The 27,551-nt window shown below is 39.0% G+C and overlaps 1 protein-coding gene across 1 annotated transcript in view; it reads right to left on the reverse strand.

Annotated features, from left to right (window-relative positions):
- The window catches only part of Armc3 (armadillo repeat containing 3), a 91,835-nt gene that overhangs the window by 50,080 nt on the left and 14,204 nt on the right, over positions 1–27,551 (reverse strand). The window contains exons 3-7 of the mRNA XM_048367608.1: positions 18,275–18,392; positions 9,903–10,028; positions 4,662–4,730; positions 3,977–4,152; positions 1,258–1,452 (exon numbers count right to left, since the gene is read on the reverse strand). Of these exons, the coding sequence (XP_048223565.1) occupies positions 1,258–1,452; positions 3,977–4,152; positions 4,662–4,730; positions 9,903–10,028; positions 18,275–18,392 (684 nt within the window). The remainder of the gene's footprint in view (positions 1–1,257; positions 1,453–3,976; positions 4,153–4,661; positions 4,731–9,902; positions 10,029–18,274; positions 18,393–27,551) is intronic.

Below are 27,551 nucleotides of genomic sequence, written 5' to 3' on the forward strand. Positions count from 1 at the left end.
TGGCTCTGTAAATTGTAGTCAAGTTTTAAAAAATCTGTTAGTCTCGTTTTCCTCATATATAAAATGGGTTAATGATATAATAATTTCATGTGGTATGTGTAATGTTATAATTATTTTCCTTTTCTAGAAAAAATAATCAAATTCTTAAGAGAAAGAAACTTAATGCAAAATATGCATGTAATTCCCATCACAAAATGCATGATCTATCTACCTATCTTTTTTCTTTCTTTCTTTCTTCCTTTCTTTCTTTCTTCCTTCCTTTCTTTCTTTCTTTCTTTCTTTTTCTTTCTTTCTTTCTTTCTTTCTTTCTTTCTTTCTTTCTTTCTTTCTTTCTTTCTTTCTTTCTTTCTTTCTTTCTTTCTTCTTCCTTCCTTCCTTCCTTCCTTCCTTCCTTCCTTTCTTTCTTTCTAGACACTGAAGTTTGAAAACCCAGGACCTTACAGGTATTCTGCCACTTAAGCCACATCCCTGGGACCTTTTGCTTTTAGTTATTTTTCAGAATGGGTTTCATGCTTTTTGCCCAGAACTGAACTTGGCTTGGATAACTTGGTGGGATAACAGGTAGGCAGCACACCTGGCTTATTTGTTGAGAAAGTCTCATTAATTTTGTGTGAGCTAGTCTCACAATTCAGTCTTCCCCATCTCTTTCCGAGTAGCAGGCATTATGGGTAGGAGCTACTGTACCTGGCCAAATTTAATCTCAGTTAATAACTATTAGAATAGAGGCAGTGGATGCGAACTCTATGTATTGGCATATTACTCTGGAGTGAAGGCAGTGGACATTCAAGAACTGTCTGAATTATTCTAGAACCATTTTGTGGTATTCAGGAAATGCTAGATTGATTTTCTAAGTGGGAAATATGAGGAGAAGGCATACAGATTCCTGAAGTGTGAAATTGATTCCTAAAGAACTTAGTAGGCAATATGGAAATTCAGCTCTAATATTACTCAAAATGCTTAGAAAGCAAATTACTCTGTTTACCTCATTCTAGGGAAAAGCATGACAGATAAAGGTTAAAAAATTAATTCTCAGTGTTTCAGGAAATCTTAAATATTCTAAGCCAGGTTTTTTTTTTTATCATCATCATGGTTATTATTAATTTAAAATGACCTCTACAGTAAGCCTGACTTAAGCAGCTAATATATTTTTGTGAAACATTAAATGAATGATATTCTTTGTAATCCAAATTTATTCATACTATGCCAACATTTAGGAGATGTATTTCCTACTGAGGCTTGAATGAACACCCCAGGTACCTTCGTTTCTAGGATCTTGAGAAGGTGATCCAACACTTGATTTTCTCTGAGCATTACCCGGGATTCCTTATCATTTGTAATAACACCAAAGGTTTTGAGAGCCAACAGCTGAATAACTGGATACTCTGACTTCAAGAGTTCTATCATAGGAGGGATGGCATTTAGTTCCTGTAGTAGAGTTCGACACTGAAAATCCTGCCACAAAATACACATGATCACATCAGTAAAATCTATAGCAAAATACAGTCTCAAGAATTGAGAAATACTATTTTTTTTTTTAAGCACAGGACACTGTAAGTCACAATTTTCTCATTTTTTTTAGCCAGGATTTTCTTGTCTCTCAACTAAAGGGAAGCATACTCTGAATTGATGGCACCAAAATATGCATGGTCAACAACAGGAAATAAATAGGATCGGGGACTTTTATGATATCTATTGCTTATTATTCAAATTTTGTTATTCTAAATAGCACCACCATGAAACACATGCATAATGAAATTCTTTTCACACTCTAATGCTGTTTCTGGTAGTAATTGGTAAGGAATGGATGCTAGCATTGCATTTTGTCTTCAAATGGACTGGCTGTGAGATGTCCACATGCCTATGAGGTGCTGATGTTGTGTGACAAATTTGCAGCAGGGCTAGCCCAGGTGTGTGGCCTTTACTGTAGATATCTCTCTTCATCTAGGGGTCATGGAGGATGGACAAGTTGTTTCACATATGAAAACAACATTCGTGAGAGGTGATGGCTCTATAAAACAGGAGGGAAAACATGCAAAAGCCACAAAAAGCCATCCCAATTCTGACTACTAAATCATGATATTTTCCATCCAAACTTGATAAATACAATAATGTTGGGGGCAGGAAAGCTCCCACCATTAGCTCTCTCCCCCACATTTCTCCTTCGACTGACTTTGAATCTTCAGCTTCCTTTAGAAGTAACAATTAGAAATGACTCTGTGAGCCGAATTATGTGCCCCATACTTCAAATATGGCCTTCTTTGGGAACAGTCAACAGTTGTTACAAATGTAATTGGGTAAAATGAGATCATCCTGACCTAGCCTTCAATCTTATATAAACCTTATGTCTTTATAAGCCTGATGTCTTTATAAAAGATGACAAAGAGGGAGGCTAGAGTGATCCAGCTATAAGCCAAAGACCTCCAAGATTGATAGTCTGGGAAAAGATAAGAAGTTCTATCCAGCCTAGAGAAGGAGTACAACCCTACTAACACTTGATTTTGAACCTCTCTCCTCAGCAGTACAAATACTCTTGTTACTTGCTAGTTGTTCTGTTAGTAAGAACTGTGGAGATAACACTTTTCATTTCTGCTTGGTTATATAAATAGGACAATAGAGCTGAAAAGAGTCTTGAAATTAAAAACCAAAGCACATGTATAGGAATGTTGAAAGCTGTTCAATGAGGTAAAGACTCCAGAGAAGGCAGAAAGGAGCTGGGCTTCCTCTTCAGAATGGCTCTTTAGGCCCAGCCAAGATGCAATGGCATGCTAATACTACTCTGTGATGGTTAGTTCTGATTGTCAACTTGACTGGATGAAAAGCACCCCAGGAGTGTAGTAAAGCAAGCTGCAGGGTGTTTCTAAGAAGTTTTCTACAAATTAACTAAGCGGGAAATATCTACTCTAAGCACAGTGATACCACTTCATAGGCTAAATAAAAGGGGGAAATTGAAGAAAACCCTGACCACAGGTATAGGTTTCTCTCTGCTTCCTGGCTGTGTGATATGAGCTGCTCTCTTCACCATGCTCTACCTGCCATGACAGACTGGCATCAGAAAGTGGAAACCAAAATAGGCCCTTCCTTCCTTCCTAAATTGTTCTGCTGGACATTTTGTCACTCCATTAGAAGAGGCACCTTTTATCTTGACCAACCCCACTTGAATCTGCATGCCATCTTATTCTTTCAAAATAGATATGCATTCCTTAAAGAATTCTTTTGTGAGAGATAATTACTTAATATTTAGAGATAGAAAGGTATCTGTATTAAACTTCTACTATTGTTGTTGTTGCTGTTATTTTGGTGAGAGGTATTTAAAGTACTAAGAACTGATTATGGAAAACTGTTGGGTTTTAAAAAGCTTTTGTTGTGTGTGTGCTACTCCTGGGCCTTGAACTCAGGGCCTGGGCATTGTCCCTGAGCTTTTGTGCTCAAAGCTATCACGGGTGGTTAACTGAAGGTAAGAGTCTTATTGTCTTTCCTGCCCAGGCTGGTTCTGAACTGCCATCCTCAATTCTCAGCTTCCTGAGTAGCCAAGATTACAGGCAGAAGGCAAGAGTGCCTACTTCTTATTTTAAAATGGAAAAAAAAAATTTGTGTGTTTTTTTTTCTTCTGATTTGGGTCTTGGATGCTCAGGGTCTGGATGGTGGCCCTGAGCTTCTTTTGCTCAAGGTTAGTGGTCTACCGCTTGTGCCACAGCCTCACACTTTCATTTTTTTGAGTAGTTCGTTGGAGATAAGAGTCATTCAGCCTTTCCTGCCCAGGCTGGCTTTGAATTAAACCACAATCCTCAGATCTCAGCCTAGTAAGTAGCTAGGATTAGAGGCATGAGCCACCGGTGCCTGGCAGAAGAAATATATTCTGTGACTAGAATTTGCAGTGTTGAGGATTGGGACCAGGGCCTCCCAAGCTAAGCAAGACCATTAAGTATGGTTAAGTTACAGTTCTAGTAGTGAAACACTTTGTAGAAGCCACTCTTACCTGAACCAAGTTGTAAATGCATTCAATAGAATTCTTCTTCACATCAGGGTCTGGGCTACTCAGCAATCTAATGAGTGGTTCCAATCCACCATTTTCAAATATTTGTGCTTTACCTGTATACTCTAAAGACATGTTTGCTAGGCAAAGACTAGCAAATTCATGGATAACAATTTCTTCTGTAAAAGCATAAATACCAATATGTTAGATGCATATTCAATTTACTCATATCTTGCTTATAGCCTACCTTTTTTTCCCTTCATATTTTGGTGCTAACCTTGGGGCTTGAACTAAGGGTGCAGTCCCTAAGCTTTTGTGCCCAAGGCTAGCACTTTACCACTTGAACCACAGCTCCACTTCTGGCTTTTTAGTACTAATTGGAGATGAGGGTATCACAGACTTTCCTGCCCAGGATGGCTTTGAACTGTGATCCTCAGATCTCATAGTTAGTATAGGTGGGAGCCACCAATGCCCAACTAGCTTAGAGCTTATCTCTACGTATGTATGTATGTATGTATGTATGTATGTATGTATGTATGTATGTATGTATATGTCAATACTTGGCTGTTGTTTACAAGACTTCAATGACAACTCACAATTGGTGGTTCATAAACAGTTTTCAATGTGTACTTAAAATGTAAAAAGTAACCATTTACAATTTTGAAATTGAGGTAGGATGTAAAGTTACCTTCTGGAGCAAGCTGAGCAATGACAGAACTCATGACATCTAACTCCCTTAACAATTTTTTAACATCACCTACAAAGGAAGAAATGGAAGAAACAGAATATTGATGTTTAATCAAAATAATAATGATACTCTCTATTGAACGGTCCTTTAAGAGATAGGCATTATTCCCTAATTTTGCACATAAGGAAACTGAGATCTAAAATCACATAGCAAGTAAGTGGTAAAACCAGGTTTCAGGCTTTGTTTGGTCTGACCTCATACAATTGATTACTGAGCTCTACTATCCTTTAAACACTAAAATAACCATAGAAGTGCCAAATGGCCCTAAAGAACTATAATGATAGAAATATGAAATGTTCATTACAGGCTTATTGGTGGGACACTTGACCCCCAGTTTGTGGTGTTAATTTGGGAAGTGGTGGAAACTTGGGTAGGCAAGAGCTAGCTGGAGGAAGTATATCATCTGGATAAGCCCTTGAAGGGCCCATCTTGCTTAGCCTCTTCCTATCTGACATTAGTTCGTATCTGCTATGAGGTGAAGAACTTCTGTTACATGATCCTGCCACCAGAGTGTTTTATATATGGGGCCAAGCAACTATAGGTGGAACACTTCAGAAAGTACAAAGAGCCACATAGGTTGTTCCTGTCTGGTATTTATCAGAGTGATGAGAAAAGGTATGCAAACACCTATCAGTACATCTGAGTTCCTGTTCCTTAAGCTTTTTTTTAACCGAGAGTATATTTAAAATGTTTGATTTGAATAAAACTTTTACAGGATTTGAATAAGAATTAGCCTGTCCTGTTTTGACTAATACAGTCTGATTGCTTATATTCCATTTATTTATCAAAAATGCTTAAATGTAAATATATTGTCTATTGTAAAGTTAAACTTTTTATGCCCTGTATTCACTTAATTAAAGCTAGATCTTTCTTTCTCTATTCTTTCAGCTTAAGCTCGTTTTCAGAGAAACAAAGCATTCAAGCTGCTTTAGTTTTGTAGTCTCTCTTCTTGGTTTGTTACCTTCATCTATAAGCCAAAATTAACATTGCTAGAATTTTGGATAAGTTCACTCTGTAGCAGCTGAAGCAGCTGGTTTCTGGATGAATTCTTCCTTATTAATTGCCAAATATATTTAGTTTTAACTGGGCACTTTTTTCTTTAACAATTCAGATCTACAGCTTTTCTTCAACATGCCAAAACTGCTTTCTCTGTTTATATTCAATGCAACTAAAAGATTAGGACCAGCAAAATCACAACTAGGTACATATAGACAAAACTTGAAATACAATAATCATACTACTGGGAAGTGTATTGTCCCAAGATGGCAGATATTATTCTGTCACTTGGTTTTAAAAAAAAAGAAGGGGGGCTGGGAATATGGCCTAGTGGCAAGAGTGCTTGCCTCATATACATGAGGCCCTGGGTTCGATTCCTCAGCACCACATATACAGAAAAAAAAATGGCCAGAAGTGGCACTGTGGCTCAAGTGGCAGAGTGCTAGCCTTGAGCAAAAAAGAAGCCAGGGACAGTGCTCAGGCCCTGAGTTGACGGCCCAGGACTGGCTAAAAAAAAAACCAAAAAACAAAAAACAAAACAACAACAACAACAAAAAGAAGGTGTCCCTGCTGGGTGTGATGGCTCACACCTGTAATACCACTTACTTAGGATGCAGAGATTAAGTATTATGGAGAAAGTCGGTGAAGGGCCTATCTTAATAAACAAGCTGGAGCATGGTGATATAAATCTGTAATCCCAGCTACATGAGTGGTATAGATGGGAAGGTGATTTCTAGGGGAAGAAAGTGTGAGACTCTAGCTTAATAACAACAAACTAAGGCAAAAAAAAAAAAATGGGGGGGGGTGGGAATTTGGTTTTAAGGCATAGAATACATGCCTAGTAAGTACAAAGCCTTGAGTTTAAATCCCAATACTACAAAAAAAAATGTATGCCCTCCACTGATTAAGAAACAATCACCTCATTATAATATTCAGGGCCTTTGAAACTTCTGGTGAATTGAATAACACGCAAACCTCTGGAAACGGGTGTTTTTCTCATGTGAATCCAGACTGCATCACTCAGAGTGATTTTTGTGATAGCCATACCAAGGTTTATTTTTTTATAGGCTTGTAAAAAAAAAATCTATGTGCACACTCCCCGTGTGCTGTACAAATACTCTCACATTCTTCAGATCTCCGCAGAGGGGAATAATACTTGTGCTCTGTAAACGGGGCTCCTGCTGTCTCCCTGACTGATCGCTGCCACTGGCAGAGGCCACGCGACCCCGCGTCTCCTGTGGTCAAGTGACCCTGCATCTTGGGCAGCCAATCGAGCCTACGGTTTTCATCAGAGGATTTCAGGCTGTGAAATGATCTTCTCATTCCCAATTTTGCCCAAATGGCAAGTGATACTTGCGAACCCTCTCTAATAGGTCTCTCCTCTGAACCATATCCTTACAGCTGAATGGAGGATTCCAGTTCACTGGCAACTCTCTAAACTGGTGACCCAATTGATTGGTTTGTTCTTCTGCTTTTTGACACCATATTGTTCATAGAACCTTTCTTTTCTTGGGTTAAATCAGCAAAACAGAACAAGCAAGCTGCTGTTTTCATCACTTTCAACACAGTATTGATCTCTGTCCCCTTCCTTTTATAGTCTTCACAGTGGCAACTGAACTGAAACTGGCTTGTTGAGAGACAGCCAGAACTTCACTTCCTGAACTAGATGCCCAGCCTGTGTTTTAATTGCATTCTTATTCACAAGTTTTGGTGCATCACACTGACCTGCCTAATTTATTCTTGACCTTGTATACATGCTTCCATTCCAATATTTTCTAACAGAGAATGCTCTTCAGATACCTGGAGGAATGTAATGTGGACTTCATCCAAAATGTCTATTCACATAGGTTCTAATGTGAGTCCCTTATATGTGACTTCATTTAACTAAGTACCCCCTGGCAGGAGGAAGATGCCAATAATTCCATCTTTGGTAAAGGAAATAGGTTTAACAAAACAACTTAAATGCCTGTCTTGAAAGACCTGAGTTTGACACAGGCATATAGATCATGGGGGGGGGGGGGGTGTAGGAAGAAAAGAGTGTCTGCAATGGTAAAAGGGAGAGATGCCTCTTTTAGGAGTTCTTGTAGCACCTGGCATGTTGTTGGAACCATGAACAAAGTGGTTTCCTTGACTACATGAAAACCACGTGAAGACTTGAATTTCTGAAGAAGCACCAAGTTATTGGGGGAGGAAGAGAGGATGAGGCTGCTTTACAATGATGGATTAATTATGCAGCTGCAGAGGTGCCTTTATTTGCATGTTAGTCTGGAGACACAACTTTTCACTTCCATCCAATGACCGATTGCTCATTCTCATCCTGAGTTTTCACAGACGCTATGCAAAGTGGAGTCATAGCTGTTAATGTGTTGACTCTATTAAGAAGCAGAGAACTTCCCAAGCAATTAGGATCCACATCAGCAAATACTCCCAATAGAAAGCAGTCAAGTTAAATAATGGTTTGATGTTTTCATTCAATTGGTGGAATCAAAAGAAAGCCTTTCATCATCACATCACCATTCATCATCCCACATGCGTATTCACCATGTCACACCATCATTAATCATACCAAACAGCCAAGTCGCCATTGAGGAGTGAAAGGCAGCAGCGCTCTCCCATTGGTTAAGCTTTGCAGATGTGGCTTCTCCTCACAGAACTGATCAAACTCAGCCAGCCAGCATAGAACAGGCCAGATGGGTGGACGAATGGATGGATGGATGGATGGATGGATATAGATTAAATGAACAAACACAAATAAGAAAAAAAAGTCATGGAGCCTATGCTACATCAGAAAATGTGCATCACACAACATGCAGAGAAAATGAGAAGCACAGAAGAAGGTAGGGGTGCGGGGGAAAGGATCTCTGCTTGTGTTTTGCCAAGACTATGGTCAGAGGGGCAAGTGTGAGGATTTTAGCCACATACCCTGACAGGCTGAGTTTCACAGACTGAATTCAGTCAACAGTTGTCATGCAAGCTTTTCTTTTAAGTTACAGAGGCTTTTGATGGGCTAGCTCACAAACTACCCTTATAACATAGCAAATGATTTATGTGTGTCAAAATGCATCCTGCTCACTAGTCAAAAACAACCTTTATTGGATTGCATGGTTCTAGTCAAACAGGTATCCTAATATGTCATAACATTTTAACTAATATTATCACACCACAGTATCAAATATATAAAAACCATTCAAGCAAGTATGCACATTTAAAATTTATCTTTTACAGGCAATAGTTTGTAGTTTCAAAAAAATCCATTGATCAAAGCATGGCACCTTTGGCTCATGCCTGTGACCCCAGGGAGATGGAGAAGATTGGGGAGCTGGAGATGGTGGCGGCACTGAGATCCCCACAGTGACTGCAAGCCCAGCATGGGCGGATCCGGCTCAGCCACATGCCTGGAAAGGGACCTGGACCCCCCGCCCTAAACACAGCCAGTGAAAACCAAGGCCACCATTGTGGCTCAATAGTATCAGTGCAACCTAACAACCCTGAAACTCTGAGTTCAAGCCCCAGTCCAGCCCTTCCCACCCCCCTGCAAATTTATCAAGACTCTGGTGTTTACTATGAAATAAATGTGATGGATATTTTACATGTCAGCAGGTGAATTACAGCATATCAATTCATAATGTAATTGTACTGTAGAAAAAATTAATTTTAAGGGTTAATGATTGCTCTCCCAGTTGGGAGAGGTTTAAAAAACGCATTTGACTTCAACAACTTTGAGAGGTGTTTGTATGTGTATTGACATATATTTTTGTATTAAAAATTCCTTATAAAGGAAATTATAAAGCCAGGTGTCTATAATCCTAGCTACTCAGAAGGCTGAGACCTGAGGATTGTAATTCAAAGCTAGCCCAGGGAAGGAAAGTGTGTGAGACTCATTTCCAATTAGTCACAGAACAAAAAAAATCAGAAGTGGTGCTGTTGCTCAAATGGTAAGAGTAACTAGCCTGAGCAAAAAGAGCTTAGGGACAGAGCCCAGGCCCAGAATTCAAAGTTCAGGACTGGAAAAAGAAAAAGGAAAGAAAGTTATACATTTGTGGCATTTAACTTTTTGTGTTAGCATTAAAGTTAGTTTGAATAAATCCCTTAAAGTTACATTTACAGGGATAATGCATTACGTGGGAACATTTCTTCTTCTTCTTCTTTTTTTTTTTTTTTTTTTTGGTTAAAGCTGGTACTTACTGTTAGAAGCTAGGATTCCAAATATCATGGTAGCATTTCTTCTCACAATTTTGTCCTCATGGGTGAGGAGTTTGGTTAAGGGTTCCACAGCTCCAAGTTCAAGGAGGGTGGCTTTATTCTCCTCACCTAACATCAGATAAAATAAAACCACACAGATACCATCAATCCCTTGAGCAATGTTCTTGGTACCATTCCAATTCCTATTGGCCATTTGCTCTTCTTTTGTTTTAAAGAATGAGCAATGAAGTTAATTAGCACCAATCCCTAAAAACAACACACTAGAAATCAAATGTAATTGTTTTGTACTACTGGTTTACTTTTCTGTAATAATATTAGGATGATTTTCTGTAGTAATATTAGGAAGAATTTTCTATAATAATATTAGGAATAAAAACAGTCGCATAGGGCTGGGAATATGGCCTAGTGGCAAGAGGGCTCGCCTCATATACATGAAGCCTTGGGTTCAATTCCCCAGTACTACATATACAGAAAAAGGCCAGAAGTGGCGCTGGGGCTCAAGTGGCAGAGTGCTAGCCTTGAGCAAAAAGAAGCCAGGGACAGTGCTCAGGCCCTGAGTCCAAGCCCCAGGACTGACAAAAAATAAAAATAAAAAATAAATAAAGGGAAGCCTATCAAAAGCAGTCCCATAAGAAAATGCACTGAAGAGAGTAATTGTGGAGTCAAGTATTCTCAAGCGTCTGAACCTCCAGACAATGGTGTGGGGGCTGAATGCACCTGCTGCCTCCCTCAGAGTGCACATACCCAGGGCTCTGAAGCATCTCCTTGATAAGTTCTCAGTGCTGATGCTCCACTAAAGCACTGATGAAAATTCCCAGCCTAACCATTTGTTTCAGTGCTCATGACCACTATGCAAATTAACATTATTGTTCTCCCTCCCAGAGGCAAAGAAAGGAAAGAGAGCCCAAGGTGTGCCATCAGAAGTCTTCTATTGTTGCAGATGGGAAGAGTCACACCCTATGGCATCTCCAATGCATGCACCAATGGATGCACCACTAGCAGGGTCTGGTGGTTGGAGGATAATCTTCGGTTGGCTTTGCCTTGCAGGAAGAGAGAGATGTGTCTCTGTTGGCTTGGAGGGGATCAGATGATGGGGAGGATGGTGATGGAGTGAGCAGAGTCAGTCATGATCCATAACTGCTGATGTTCTTGATCCACTCATCTGTTGCAGGGAGTCTAGGTGGTTTCTACAGCTTTGCTGTCATGAATAGTGCAGCAGTGAGCATGGGTGTGCACGTGTCTTTACTGTCCTGACTTGTAAGTGGCATCATTGGATTGTAGGGTAGTTCTATGTTGAGATTTTGAGGAATCTCTGAGCTGCCTTCAGGAGTGAGGATACCAGTTCACATCCCTACCCATAGTGTAATAGCGTACCTTTCCCCGACATCCCCATCAGCATTTGGTGTTGTTCATATTATCAATACAGGCCAACCTTACTGGGGTAAGATAAAATCTCAGTTAATTTGATTTGCATTCCCCTTTATGGCCAGGGATGTTGAGCATTTTCTCATGTGTTTACTGTCCATCCTTGCTTCTCCTGAGAAGTCTCTTACTTAGTTCCTTTGTGCATTATTAATTGGGTTTATTTTTTAGAGGGTGTTTGTTTCTTGAGCACCCTGTATATTCTGGATATTAGGCTGGGTTTCCAAGGTGGCTTCTGAGAATGGCCGAGTCATTTGAGTTCCATGCATCCAGGTTTTTCTGGAAAGATCCCTTGTAACATTTTGTTCTTTCAAGACTGGGATTGATGCTGCATTTGGTGGTCCATGCCTGTAATCCCAGCACTCAGGAGGCAGAGGTAGGAGGATGAGAGTTCATGGTTACCTTGTGCTACAGAGTGAGATCAGATTTAGGAGTTTCAGTTGTTGGCCACTTGGTTCTGTGGCTTTGGGCTTGCGCTGGCACATCACATGGCAAGAATATTTGGGAGAGAACTGTTCACCTCAAGGTACCCAAAAAGGTGGGAAGGAGAGGGAAAGGAGGAGGGCAGGAGGGAGAGGGGGAAGGGAAATGGAGAGAGAGAGAAAAAAAAATCTATTTGCCTTTCTTGTTCCTCTGCTTCTACTCACTTTCTCTTAGGATGAACCAGAGGGCTCAGGTACTGGTATATTTTCTGTTCAACGGTTTTCCCTGATATTTGCAAAGAGAACTTCATTTCATCTCCAGTCTGTGCCAACTCAGCCCTCGGATCCCACTGTGTAATCTTGTCACTACACCCAGGTCTGTCTTAGGTCTCCATCCCACTTCATTTTCAAGTCACTCCATGATCTCCATGTCATGCCTGCCTCTTCAGCTTTGCACGAGAACATACTGTCCTGTTCTCTTGTATCCCTGGTCTTTAGCACAGGGCTCTTCATGCAATAGCACTTGATAAATGTGTTGTACAAAGGCTGAGTTGAGCTGCATTTTAGAAACAGGCCATGTATCCCTGAAGTGTTTTGGACCAAGCTGCAGATTCTACAGTAATGATCAGATCCTGATGCTGTCACCAGACTATGAAAACATAGACTGCAGTTCAGAATTAAAGTACAATAAAGTTACTTTTACTCATATAACATTCCAGTGTTTGTACTTGAAGTGATGGGCCATACTCTGAAAACAAGACCATACATCTGCAACCTGGAGTTTTCTTTGAGAATATTAAAACTAGCTATTTTAATTTTGTACTAGAGATAGAGCAGGATATCTATCTTCTCTTGAATGAGTTTGGGAATTTGAAATGAATTTGTACAGTTCAACTAAGTTGTAAAGTTTGTTGAGATTAAATTTGTTCTTGATATTTATATTACCTCTTTAAATATCAATAGGTTCCATAGTGTTGTTGCGACTCTCCTTCTTAGTATTGATAATTTGTCCTTTCTTTTTGGTATGTGTTTTAATTTTCAATTGTTATTTTCTTTTAATTTCGTCTATGCTGTTTGATTGTTTAAAATATGCTATTTACTTCCTAGTTATTATCCCAAATACTGTGTTATTGATTTTTAATTCAGTTTCACTGTTATAAGAATATACACATTTAATTGCTTGGCATGCTTTAATGTTTATTTATGCTTATTTATGGCCCAGAATATACTTGATTTTAAGTAAATATTATGGATGTCCTTGAAAAATAATGTGTACTGTACTTCCTAGGTTGTTTTACAAATATTAATTAGGTTAAACTCATAGATATAATGGTCAAATAGTTTATATTCTTATAGTTTTATTGTCCACTTATGCTTTTAATTTGGAAAAAGAAGTATTGAAATCCTGAGCTCTAATTGTGAACATGTATTTCTCCTTGCATTACCAGCTTTACTTTGACAGTATGATATTAGGTTAGTGGTTATATTGAGAATTTTACAACCTTTTGATAAAATGACCTTTATCTCTGTTTACCTTTCTGCTATTACCATGTACACTCTAGGTTTGTTTTGATTACTGCTTGCAAGCTTTCTTCACCCTTTGACTTTTACTTTTGTTTTTGTATTCTACTTGCATTTCTTGAAGACAGAATGTAGTTTGATCTTGCTTATTATCCAACAGAGCAGTTTTTCCCTGCCAACTGAAGGACATAGAACATCACAATTATTATTTTTTTTATTTTTTGCCAGTCCTGGGGCATAAACTCAGGGCCTGGGCACTGACCCTGAGCCTCTTTGTACTCAAGGCTAGTGCTCTACCACTTGAGCTACAGCTCCACTTCTGGCTTTTTCTGAATAGTTTATTGGAGATTATAGTCTCATGGACTTTCTTGCCCCAGGTGGCTTTGAACCATGATCCTCAGATCTCAGTCTCCTGCGTAGCTAGGATTATAAGATGAGCCATTGGCTCCAGGCTTGTTATTTTATTGGATGCATTAAGTTGTATATACAGCTTTAATTGATGGATATTCTTTCAAGTAGGATTATACCACTTTACATATAGTCCAAGAACCTTGTAGTGGTGTGCTTGCATTTTTACTTTTCTACTTTATATTTTCATTTATTTTGCTTAGATGTGTTCTTCACACTTTACAGTATATGATTATTATTTTCATTTAAAGTTGCCTTCAAGTGTCTGTAACAACGAGAACAATTGTATACACTACCATTTCTGACAGTGCATAACTCTTTTGTGTATAGCCACACTTCCTTCCATGGAAGGACTTTTGTTATCATAATTAGTATTGTGGGTCTGCTGATAATATATCACTTCAGCTTTTATATGTCTGAAAAATTCTTTATTTCACTTATTTTATTTTTTTATTATTGGTGCCGATCTTGGAGCTTAAACTCCGACCCTGGGAGCAGTTTCTGAGCATTTTTACTCAGGGCTAGTGCTCTACCCTGGAGCAGCTCCATTTCTTTTTTCAAAGTTCATCGGAGATAAGGGTCTCAAACTTTCCTGCCTGGGCCGGCTTCAAACCATAATCCTCATATCTCAGCTTCCTGAGTAGGGAGGATTTCAGGCATGAGCCACACGCACTGGGCTTAAGTTAAACATTTCAAATTTTCTTTGAATTCTTTAAAAATGATGCTCCATTGACTTTTTTTGCTTGTCTTGTTTCTGATGAGAAATTACCTTGCTTACTGTTTATTTGCTGTATGTTATAACCTTTCTCTTTGTTCCTCCAAATGTGGCATAATCTCCTATTTCCACTGCTGTTCTTAGTATTTTCTCTTTATCCCAGGGTTCAGCAATTAGTTTATCATGTACCTTCATTTGGTTTATATCATATTCGTTATGACTATGAGCTTCTTAGATCTGTAAATCTAGAGGTTTCATCAGGTGTGGGGAAGTCTTGGCTATTATTTTTTGGGTGTGGGTGTGTAGTTGAACTCAGGGTCTCATACTCTCCCTTGGCTTTTATGCTCATGGCTGGTACTCAACCACTTGAGCCATGCTTCCAGTGTGGCATTTTCCTGGCAAATTAGAGATGGCATCTTGCTGACTTTTCTGCTTAAACCGGCTTTAAACCTTGATCTTCTGGTTCTCAGCCTCCTGAGCAGGTAGGATGACAATTGTGAGCCACCAGCGTCTAGCTTGAATACTCTTTTGTTATCTCTGTTCCAGAGTTCCAGTAACATATATGTGGTATATGTGCTCCAATCTTTGTTCATACTGTGCCTCATTTTGGATAGGCACTTCTTCACCTTCTTCTCTTCCTTCTCCTCTCTTTCCTTCTTTGTATTACTAGGGTTTGAACTCAGGGCCTCACATTTTGCTAGGCAGCTGTTCTATTACCTAAGTCATATCCTCATTCTTTTTTTTTTTTTTTTTTTTTTTTGGTCAGTCCTGGGGCTTGGACTCAGGGCCTGAGCACTGTCCCTGGCTTCTTCTTGCTCAAGGCTAGCACTCTGCCACTTGAGCCACAGAGTCACTTCTGGCCATTTTCTGTATATGTGGTGCTGGGGAATCGAACCCAGGGCCTCATGTATATGAGGCAAGCACTCTTGCCACTAGGCCATATCCCCAGCCCTTTTTGTATTATTTTTATTTCAAACCAGGTCTGAATTTTTGTTGGGTAACCTGGACCGAAATCTTCCTATTTGTGCTTCTGTTTAGCTGGGATGTTAGAAATGTGCCACCATGTCCGGCTTGAAGAGTTTGTCTATCCTCCAACTCATTACTGTTTTCCTCTGCAATGTATAATCTGCAGCTAATCCATTCTCCAAGTGCTCTGTGTCTTAGGCATTGGAGTCTTCCTCTCGAGAAATTATATTATGTTCTGCTTTATATCATCTATGCCTTTATTTACTCCTTGAACATATGGAATACAGCTGTAGTTAATCTCATAATGTCTTTTTCTCATAGTTTTAATATCTGGGTCAGTTTTGATTTACTGATTAATGTATGTTTTTATTATGGGCTATTTTTAAAAAAATCTTGATGCTTTTCAAACCCAGTAATTTATTGGATATAAGAAATTGTGAATGTCATGTTTTTTAGTAATAGATGTTTCTGTATTCTCAAAATTTAGGAGCACAATTAAGTTACTTGAGAACAGTGTGATCCTTTCAGATTTTGTAATCCCAGAATGGTTCTCAATCTAGAACTAATACATGCTAAAAATCAAATACAAGAGACTGTTCTGTGTATTCTAAACAATTCTCCATGAATGATGAAGCCTTTCAGACTGGCTGATGGGAACAGGTATTACTTCCTGTTCTGCATTAGCACCTCGCCTTGTTACCTTTAATTCTTTATAGGTGACTCTGATTGAGTAGCTTCCTCATGAGTACTTACTTCTTCATAGAGTTAAATATTTTAAAGACTTCCTGAGTTCTCTCTGCATTCAACTCATTCTCCTCCTTTACCCTTGGAAAATTCTAGTTGTTTTTGTTTGGACTTTCAGTTCTGTATTCTCAATTTGAAAACTCCTACCAGGTTACCCTTTTCTCTCCTGTGGCCTGGTAACTCCCTGAAAGCAGCAACTGGGGCAATCATAGGCCTTATTATTATTTTTTTAAATTTCCTGTCTCTCAGTGACACCATCTTTCATTGTCTACTATTCAGTGTTTTGCCAGCTGCTGTATATTTTGTCTGCTTTCTTGGTTGATTCATGCAGTAAAGTAAATAAATCTGGTCCTTCATTCCATCTTGACCAGAAGGAAAAGTTCTGTAACTTTTTTTTTTTTTTTTACAAAACACTGCTAGAAAAAAAAAAATCTATTTTTGTTCTGATTGCCCTGAAAACTTTTTTAGAACTTCATGTCACAAGAGGAGATGACACACAATTTGGTACTCAGGACAGCTGGGTAACAGATGATGCCTCTCTTCGGCAGAATTGGATGTGTGCTGCCACAGATCTGTAACCCAACCCCTCCTCGACATCTGACCCAGAATTCCACACACCCCACTCCTGAACCAAGCCTTCCAGAGCCCCTCAAGTTTTTATCTGAATTCCCAATGATAACTGGAGTCAGCACTGACAGATGAGAACTGCAGTAATGGTATGAACTATTTTTTTCTCATCCATGTTTCAGAACAATGTTTTAAGTATAATTTCTTTTACAATCAAATTGTGCTATTTTAGTCTGATGTATTTTGCTAAAAATTACAGAGTTACATTAAACTTTTCAAAGTCTCAATTAAAATATCATACAGTACAAAAGTCCCAATTTTATCATCATTTGGGATGAATTAAAATATAACCATCTAAGGTGGGCGCCGGAGGCTCACTCCTGTCATCCTGGCTACTCCGGAGGCTAAGATCTGAGAACTGTGGTTTGAAGCCAGCCTGGGCAGAAAACTCCCAAAGAGACTCATATCTCCAATTAAACTAACTCAAAAATTGGGAGTGGAGTTGTGTCAAGGTAGTAGAGCACTAGCCTTAAGCAAAAGAGCTCAGGAACAGCACCTAGGCCCTGAGTTCAAGCCCCATGACCAACAAAATATAAAAATAAAAAAATAATCATCTAATATGTTTGTAATATTTCTATGAATAGCATTTCAATAGAATATGGTGCATATTTATCATTTTAAAACATTATTTTTTGTGCTAACTGTTTTATAGACAAATTTAAAAGATAGTACAGAAAGCTTCCATTGTTATTAACTAAAGACCATCTTTACTTAGGTTTCTTTGGTTTTTACCTAACGTCATGTTTATGTTCGATTCCTATCTGGTTCCTGCAGCAGTTAATCATTGTGTCTCCTTAGCTCTTCTTGACTGGGAGAGTTTTCCAGAGTTTTTGCTGGCCACAACAATTGTGAGGAGTGTATGTCTCATTTTTAAAAATTGTGATGCAACTAGGGTTTTACAATCTGGGGAGGGGGAATAACAGCAATAAAGGTCCTTTTGTGTGTGTGCCACCATATCAAGAGCACATGTCATCAGTCTAACTTGTCACTATTGATGTTGTCTTTGATCTCCTACCTGGGGTAATGTTTGTCATGCTTTGCTATATAGTCACAGTTACTAGGTTCAGTTCCCACCTAGAAAGTTCTATCTCAGATCCCTGAAGCAGAGGAACTCTATAAATCACTTGGTATTCTTCTATGTGGAAGATGTGGCTTTTCTCTTTCACTCACTTATACTGACACTGCATGGACTCATGGATATTTTTTTATACTTCAGGTATCTTCATTATTTCTATGTTCAGATAGTTCTAACCTTGACCTCTGGGGGAATTTTTAAACTCCTATGACTCCAGTTTAAAAAGTACAATATTTTCCAAGTGAATATTCTGCCCAGTGATTAACTGACTCTTTCAGATTGGGCACTTAGGAGACACACTATGTTCAGGTAATGAATTAAATGCCATTCTGTTTGTCTGAAAGAATTCATCTGATAAGAAGTAAGTTAAATACTGGTAAGAAAAGTGCACATTTTGAGGTTAGTAGTTTAACAGTACTAGTGAAATAGAAAAGTAAACAGAAGGTTTCCAAACCTTTTAAAGCAAATTTATAAATGGCTTCACATGCTTTAGCCAAAATTTCCTCTTCTGGAGAATTAAGCATTAACACCACAGTTGCTGCTTTTTTGCTTTCGATTGTTAATGGATCAAACTGAAATGCAAAAAGAAAAATATCAAGTTCACATATAAACTTTCAAAATTTTTGCAACTCAAAGAGATCATCATCGTGCAAAGATGGTGTGGCCAATAAGAGTTAATGTAAGTGTGCTGTAAAGTTCCTGTTTGTAAAAGAATAATCACCAATAGCCAAACAATGATCAACATGGAGTCTTGGAATTTATGGGGTTTGATGGGAAGAGAAAAAAGTGCTTGAATCAGACAGATCTAGTTTCTAAATGCAACCATGTAGTTACTCAAGTTCCTAAGGTGTCAGTGTCCTTTTCTGTGTTATGGAGAAAACAAGGATGATTTGGAGAGTATCACCTGGTCATCATAGATGCTGGTTAAAGCATTCTTAGTCACCTCCCAAGAATCCTTGAGCACCTATTTATATGTGAAGTCCTGCTAGCCTCAGTAAATGGTATTTACATTCCAACCACTAGACTCATGGGATTACAAATATGAAACAACAAAAACACAGTAAAAATAGGTGTGTAACAAAATGTAAAACTGAGTAAAATATGGAAGAGAGGGAATGGTGCTACAGCATAGAGAAAATATCTAGAACTCTAATATGACCCATTTTCTACCTTGAGTCTGGGGTACTTCATGTGTAGCTGAAATGAAAAGTAACAAACTCATAACTTCTAGGTATTTTCTGTGGTCAAGGAGAAAATAAATTATCACACTATTTCCTTCCATTTCCAGACTTGTGAAAGAGCAAACTCTGCTTATGTTAAATGGAAAAATAACTGTATTCCAAAATTTTGGTTGATTCTTTGTGTTAGCTCTTCCTGTGTGCATCTTCTTTTATTTGGGGATATGGTAACTAATAGTTTTAGGCTGGAGATGGAAAGATAGATGACTCAGACTAAGGAAACAATAGTCTGAGATTGGAAAAGTGAAAAAGAAAGGTGAATGCAGTAAGTAATGAAAGGATATATGCAGAATAAATACTCCCCACAGAGGAGAAATAGATGCTGGATATTAGGACAGCATCTTCCAACATTGTTTAGGAGCTACTGTCCATCTTTGTCTGTGTGAGAACTTGTAAGACAGGAAAGTCATGCTTGCTGTTAAGCCTCTTAAAACTCTTTTGAGAGAGACACACTATGTCTTTCATACATTCTGGGCTGGTGGCACTCGTGCACGTCCGATGACAGTAAGAAACCTGCTGTGTAGCTGGACCAGGAGCAATGGCGGTGTTGACTGCTACACCTACCAGGAGATCCTGAGCTGTGGGGACCCACAGAATTTGAATTGGAGGACTCTGAAGAGTACTTGGGGCTTGAGACTTGAGAAGCATCTTATTTATGTATTAAAAGATAGTCTCAGAATGTCCGAGAACCTCACATAAGCATAGTTACACATCTGAAAAATGAAGGAATTTGATTATATGATCTCTTCCAGATAGGAAATTCTAAGAGCCTATGAAGTGCAAAAACCATATGGCAGGGACAATGAAATCTGTGACAAACAGGGAGCAGTTAATTTGAGCCGAGTTAAAGGGAGAAAATTCCACAAAAATGGTGGGATTTTTAGATATGATTGAAGAGTGGATAAAATGGTGTTTGGAGAGAGAGAGAGGAGGATATTAAATCGAGTTAAAAAGCACAAGGAGGGGGCTGGGACTATGGCCTAGTGGCAAGAGCGCCTGCCTTATACACATGAAGCCCTGGGTTCGATTCCCCAGCACCACATATATAGAAAACGGCCAGAAGTGGCGCTGTGGCTCAAGTGGCAGAGTGCTAGCCTTGAGCAAAAAGAAACCAGGGACAGTGCTCAGGCTCTGAGTCCAAGGCCCAGGACTGGCAAAAAAAAAAAAAAAAAAAAGCACAAGGAAAGTTTTAAATGGGAATAAACACTGGACTCACATTGAATAAAACAGTGGTTTGACTAAACAGAAAATATACTATAGGAAACAGAACAATAGAGGAGGTTTCAGCCAAAATCTGCTCCCTGCCCCTGCTCCTAACTCTTCATTGAAGCTAATCAGAAAGTTCAGAGAAAAACAATTATTGCTCTGTAAGTTTATATCTGGGAAGATTACAAAGATATATTCACACACACATTTAAAAGTTTATCAACCATACATCTAGGCAAATATTCCAGCAATTAGGGAGGACTTAATTTTGATCAACAGTGGTTGACCAATAAGTATAGTAATAATGTAAAACAATGAATTTTGCTGATGTTATAAATCACAATATCATTCTTTTTCTCTTGTGCCAGTAATGGCTCAGGGCCCAGGCATTGACTCTTCATTAGCTTGTTTGTGCAAGGCTGGTGCTCTATCTTGAGCCACGGCTCCACTTCTGTTTTGTTGGTGGTTAATTGGAGATAAAAGTGTCATAAACTTTCAAATTGTGATTCTCAGATCTCAAGCTCCTGAGTAGCTAAGATTATAGGTGTAAGCCACGTGGCTGCCTCCTAATATTCTTAAGAAAGGATTCCTGAAATAATCATGGAACACTGTAAGCAGGGGAAAACCCTAATAATGATGGGTGCTGGTGGCTTATACCTGTAATTCTAGCTATAGAGAAGGTTGAGATCTGAGGATTGTGGTTCAAAGCCAGGAAAGTCTGTGAAACTCTTATCTCCAATTAAACACCAAAAAAACAGAAGTGGAGCTGCAGAAGTGGTAGAGTGCTAGCCTTAACCACAAAAAGTCGGAGACAGAGCCTAGGCCCTGAGTTCAAGCCCCAGGACCAGTATAAAAATCGCAACAACCCTTCTCTCCCCCCACCCCCAAATAACTACTTGGAAACAAAATTCTAGATTTTTTTCCCGAAATGACACAATTAGGGGATACTTTTTGGGTTAAAATGATTATCACAGGGGCTTGGAATATGGCCTAGTAGCAAGAGTGCTTGCCTCATATACATGAAGTCTTGGGCTCCATTCCCTAGCACCACATATGTAGAAAATGGCCAGAAGTGGCGCTGTGGCTCAAGTGGCAGAGTGCTAGCCGTGAGCAAAAAGAAGCCAGGGGCAGTGCTCAGGCCCTGAGTCCAAGGCCCAGGACTGGCAATAAAATAAAATAAAATAAAATGAATATCACTATCTTTTATATTATATAGAAATTCAGGTTAAAAAATAGGCTACAAGTGATTGATAGATGCTTCAAATTACAGAAGAAAAGTTAATTGAGGAAATTTCTCAATTTAGGCGAGCACTTTACCACTAGGCCATATTCCCAGCAAAATGCCATTTCTCTCTCTCTCTCTCTCTCTCTCTCTCTCTGCCAGTCCTGGGGCTTGAACTCAGGGCCTGAGCACTGTCCCTGGCTTCTTTTTTGCTCAAGACTCTCTGCCAACTTGAGCCACAGCACCACTTCTGGCCTTTTCTATATATGTGGTGCTGAGGAATCAAACCTAGGGCTTCATATATATGAGGCAAGCACTCCTGTCACTAGGCCATATTCCCAGCCCGAAATTGCTCAATTTAGAAAAAAATAAAATAGAAAAGAAATATGGCATGAAAATATGACGAAATGCCTCCAAAACTTGAAATGATAGAAAAAAAGTTAACAATCAAAATAAACATCAAAAGGCTAAGTAAATCTTATAAAGCTATCAGATTGAATTAATAGGCAAAATTTACTGTTTTTGTATTGTTAAATATCTCTTCCACTTCATCTTCCAGAATATTGATTCAAATCTTTCTGAGGTAAATGACATATCCAATATATCTAAAGATTTCTTCAAACTCTTTCCCCCACCCTTTTTGACGTTCCTTGAACACAGGCTTTCCTTTCTATGTTTAGGTTAGGGTGCTCCCCTCAGATATGGTAGCATAGCGTGCTCCTCTTTGTATTTAAGTCTTTTAAAAATTTACCTCTCCCCTATGTGTGAGGTCTCTCTTGACCTTGATCCTGTCCCCAGCGGCCCTATTGATCTCCATTTCTATATCCTACTCTGCCTTTCATCATTACTTTTATCATTGACTTGAAGTGAATGGTATTGATGGCTCAGGATGTTGAAGAACAAATGTATATAGTCAACACTCAATAATTGACCTACCTACTGGTGAATGAACTTCTTCAGGTAGAGAACCCTGCATTTATTTTTCTATCATCACTATCTATAATAGTACCTGAAATTTAGAAGCACTTTATAAATGTAGAGGGATGTTTTTTTTTTTCTCTCTCTCTCTTTTGGTGCGACTAGGAATACAGAGATTTACACTTGTTAGGCAGACTCTACCACTTGAGCCATGTTGTATGGGGAGTCAGTTGTGAGAAACACAGAGGCCAAATTTTGAGAGGTGGAACTGGGAGTTTTTATTAGAAAGCTGGTGACTGCAGGTGGACTCTTGTCACAAAGATCTGCAGCTCCTCAAACACACTTAACACTGTTAGAAAACAGAGTGATCACAGTAGTAAAGCAAGGAAAGAGCAGAAAAACAATACAGTACAAACCAGATCCACTCCAATGGAGAGCTGAAGTGGGAACACCATAGTGAGGAGAGCCAGGAGCCAGGAGCCAGAGGCGTGGCCTAAACAGAGTCAGGGGGTGGGCAGGGTCACAGGAAACTTGAGAGTCTCATGAATTGGAAGCATAGGACAGACAGGTTCACTAACCTTTCGTCCAAGTCCCTGTCTCTTCCTCTAGGAATTCAGCATGCCCACCCCCTGGGGGGTAGAATTTCCCTGCCTCTACCAAGAAGACGAGATGGTGCAGGTAAACCCAATTCCCTATCATCCACCAAGTGGCCAAGATGGTGCCGGTTAGGCCCTGTATCCTTATTTCAGCCACACTTCCAGCCCTATAAAGGAAGACCTTAAAGTGCCCTAGACATGTTTTCATGCTTGAGAACGTAAATGTACCTTAACAGTACTGTCACAAAACCTAAATCTGAAATGCACAGAACTTCGAAAGGCATATTCTTCTACTGAAATTATGCACAAAAAAATCTGGGGTGTATTTCACAAATGCTTACAAGTAAACTGTCAACATTTACTCACAGATACAATCATTTTCTAGTCATTTTTTCTATGAAAAATGTGAATAAAGAGGTTTGGGGGTAAGATGCGGATATATATCTAGAGTGCATTTTTTCTTTTTTTAATTTTTATTTAATTTTATTGTCAAGGTGATGTACAGAGGGATACAGTTACATATGTAAGATAGTACATTTCTTGTCAAACTTGTTACCTTTCCCTCATTTTTCTCCCACCTTCCCTTCTCTCATCTCCCCTCCCCAGTTGTACAGTTAATTTCCAACATACTGTCTTGTCAATATTGCTGTTGCATCTGTTCAACCTTTATCCTTTGTCTCAACATTTTGATATTCCTCTTTCCTTCCCTAATTCAGATAAATGTATACAGTGACAAGGGAATAAACCATAGGAAAGAAAAACAAAAGAAAAAAGAAATAATTTCACATAGTATATTAAAAATAACAACAACGAAAACCTCCTGTTTCCATATCTTCAAGTTCATTTTACTTAGCATCATCTTATGTAATCATATGTGCACAGCTCAATAGCTATTGTGATGCTCTGCTCAGACTATCTTAGATATATACTAATTATTACCAATGAGGGAAACCATGGGCTGGGGATATGGCCTAGTGGCAAGAGTGCTTGCCTCATATACATGAGGCCCTGGGTTCAATTCCTCAGCACCACATATACAGAAAATGGCCAGAAGTGGCGCTGTGGCTCAAGTGGCAGAGTGTTAGCCTTGAGCGGGAAGAAGCCAGGGACAGTGCTCAGGCCCTGAGTTCATGGCCTAGGACTGGCCAAAAAAAAATGAGGGAAACCATGGAATCTATGTTTCTTTGGGTCTGGCTCACTTCACCTAATGCAATGCTTTCCATGTCTTTCCATTTCTTTACCAATGGGGCAATGCCATTCTTTCTGATGGAAGCATAGAAATGAAGATTAACCTTTGCTTTTCCTCAATCCAAAAGATCTTGTTTATAATAGGATTACCATTCTTGGAAGAATCTTCTTACTCTCCTTAGGTTTCACATTTCTCTTCCAAATACCTTGATGTGTATCTACAATTTAAGAACCACAACTCCAACCTTTTAATATATCAAGCTCTCTCTCATTCTTTAGCACTGAGTAGAGAATTTTTGAAGAAGGGGATTAGTCTCTCAATAGAAAACATTTTTTATACATGAGATCTTATCAAGACACATAAAGTGCATTTTTCTAAAGGCTCTCTAACTGCACAACATCCCTTGAGATTGATAGGAAATTTCTCAACTGCTTTAGGCAGTTTCCCAACATTTTAACTGGATACCTTCTCCAGCTACCATACATTCAGAATATATTTCCATATTTACATATATATAAACATATATATAAACATATGTACATATTATAAATCTCTATTATATATTTTAATATATTTTAGATATCTAAATGCATTGTAAATATAATTATATTATAAATATATTATGTAAATACATTTAGATATAGTTTAGATACATTATGATTTCCACAATTCTCACAGGAGTAGAGAACATAAAATACATTGAAACAAAAACTAGTATATCATTTAATATCTTTTTTTTTTTTTTTTTTTTTTTGGCCAGTCCTGCACCTTGGACTCAGGGCCTGAGCACCATCCCTGGCTTCCTCCCACTCAAGGCTAGCACTCTGCCACCTGAGCCACAGCACCCCTCTGGCCGTTTTCCATATATGTGGTGCTGGGGAATCGAACCGAGAGCTTCATGTGTAGGAGGCAAGCACTCTTGCCACTAGGCCATATTCCCAGCCCTTCATTTAATATCTTACTAGTCTAGAAAATGCTCTGGTCTTTTGCCACATTTTTCAGGCATCATGAAGGCAAAGAAAATATAGGTTGTGAGAAGCAGAAAGGGAAGTTACAACCTAAAGAGTTGTATTGCTGTAAAAATGCCAGTGTTTGGCAAACCGTGGAGACACTTGGCATGACATTTGTTTCTCCTACCGTGCCTACAGCATTATAGTAATTTTTTATTTAAAAAGGCACTGAGAATGAAATGATAGCTATAACAGAATGCCACCTGACTAAATAAATAATGCTGTGCTGTAATTACACATCCTTTCTGCATCTCTATGAGAAAGTCACAGTCACCAGCGAGCTTGTTGTGAAATGATAATTTCATGCTCTGTACAAAAATAAATGACAAACTGAAATTATTTACAAAGAAATAATTTCACAGAAAGGAAAAGCATTTTGGCAAAGCTCTGTTTTCCTGCCTGGACAGTTGGAAAGACTTACAGAGTATTTCCATATCTCTGCTCAGGAAATAAGACTGTCAAGAACAGTGCTCTGTGCAGTAAAACTTCAGTGATGGACATGTTCTGATTCTGTTCTGTGCTGCCTAACGTGGCCTTCACAGGCCAGATGTGGCTGTTGAACACTTAAAATATACCTAATGTAGAGGAACTGAAGGGTGTGTGTGTGTGTGTGTGTGCAGGCTGGTACTCTCCCAATGGAGCCATACATCCACTTCTAGCATTTTGGTGGTTAGTTGGAGATACAGAGTATCATGGACTTCCCTGCCCAATCTGGGTTCAAACCAGGATCCTCAGACCACAGCCTCTTGGTTAGCTAGAATTACAGGTTTCAGCCACCAATGCCCTGTGGTATTGAGTTTTAAATCTCCTTTTAGTTGTGAAGTTTAACTATTATAAATTAAACTTAAAAAGCCCTACATGGCTAATAGCTACTGTACTCAAAAGCCAGATCTAAAAAGTATTCAGTCGAGCTCAGTGAAAACAGATAAATCAGGAGAGTGACTTTTTTAGTGGTACTAAGCACAATAAAAGGCTCTTTTGATTTCTATTGGAATGTGTTTACCACATCAGTGCTTTCAGATCATGAGGATCCAATTACACAGCAAAGAGAGATAAACAAGAGGAAGCAGACTGTATTCCTCTAATATGAAACTTTGGTAGAGAATGCTTATAGACCTAAGTCTGCTAACCTGCTTAAAGGCGGAAATGAAAATAGCTAATCTGGCTTTTCATTTGCAGCTTGAATCACAGTAGCAAACTTCTACGGTAAAGTAGAGCAGCCTGGTAACAACCATACAGTATATATATGTATGTATGTATTATTTGTGAATCTATACACATCTTTGTGTTACTAATTCATGGTGATTTTGTTTATATCTGATGAAGGAGAAAGATAGAAAATGAGTCCCTCTCTGATCATTGGTGTGTATTATGTTGTTTTCGTTTTAAAATGGCACTGCTATCTGTCACAAATGATCAAGAAGACGTGGGGAAAACAAGCTCCAGAAGACATGGAGCCCGAAGGAGGAGCACGTCCCACCATTTCCTGTTGCTCTGACTCAATTATCACCAGGCTTAGTTGCCCAGGCACAATTCCACAGGGAGATAAAGTGCTGAGCTATTCACATAAATGTTATATCACTTGATACTCACTGAGATTCGGGGACCAAGTCAGAAACATGGAGAATTTAGATGCTGTGGACTTAGCCAGCAAAGCACAATGGCCACGAAAACATTTACAATACAGTCCCCATGCTTGCAAATTCACAGGCCTGATCATGAATCATGGTGGCCATAGACCAGGCCCCTGAGGCCTTTGGGCCAGATGGTCTCCTACAGCTGATAGTCTGGCCTCCTTGGACAGTTCACCCCAACTCCTTTAGGTCTGTAGAATGATAAGCAGCTCCCTCAACTACAACTGTGTGTGTGTGTAGTAGAGTTCACAGGATTCCCACACTATTAGATCTTACTTGTGCTCTCACTTGCCTTTTACTATTCAAGCTACACCTCCACTTCAGCTTTTTGGTGGTGAATTAGAGATAAGAGTCTCAGACTTTTCTGCTTCAGGTTGGCTTTGAATGGAGATCCTCAGATCTCAGCTTCCTAAATCGCTAGGATCACAAGTGTGAGCCATCAGCACACAGCGAACTACATCCTCAGTATCATCGTTTGCCACATTTCCCCCTAGTGCTAGGCACTACTGTAAATATCTCACTGATATCTCTTAATTCAACGTTTAGTCCAAATGTGCTTGTTGCCAAGAACTGTATTGAGTTCAAGTATTGCATTCAAACTGTATTGAGTTCAAACAGTGCTATTTGATGGCGGAAAAAATTTAATGGAGGAATGCAAAGCTAGGTTGCATTGGCTAAAGAAGAGGATCTGCTACATTGTAGGAGTATGAACAAACAA

Source organism: Perognathus longimembris, chromosome 18 (genome assembly GCF_023159225.1).
Source record: "Perognathus longimembris pacificus isolate PPM17 chromosome 18, ASM2315922v1, whole genome shotgun sequence".
Lineage (NCBI taxonomy): Eukaryota > Metazoa > Chordata > Mammalia > Rodentia > Heteromyidae > Perognathus > Perognathus longimembris.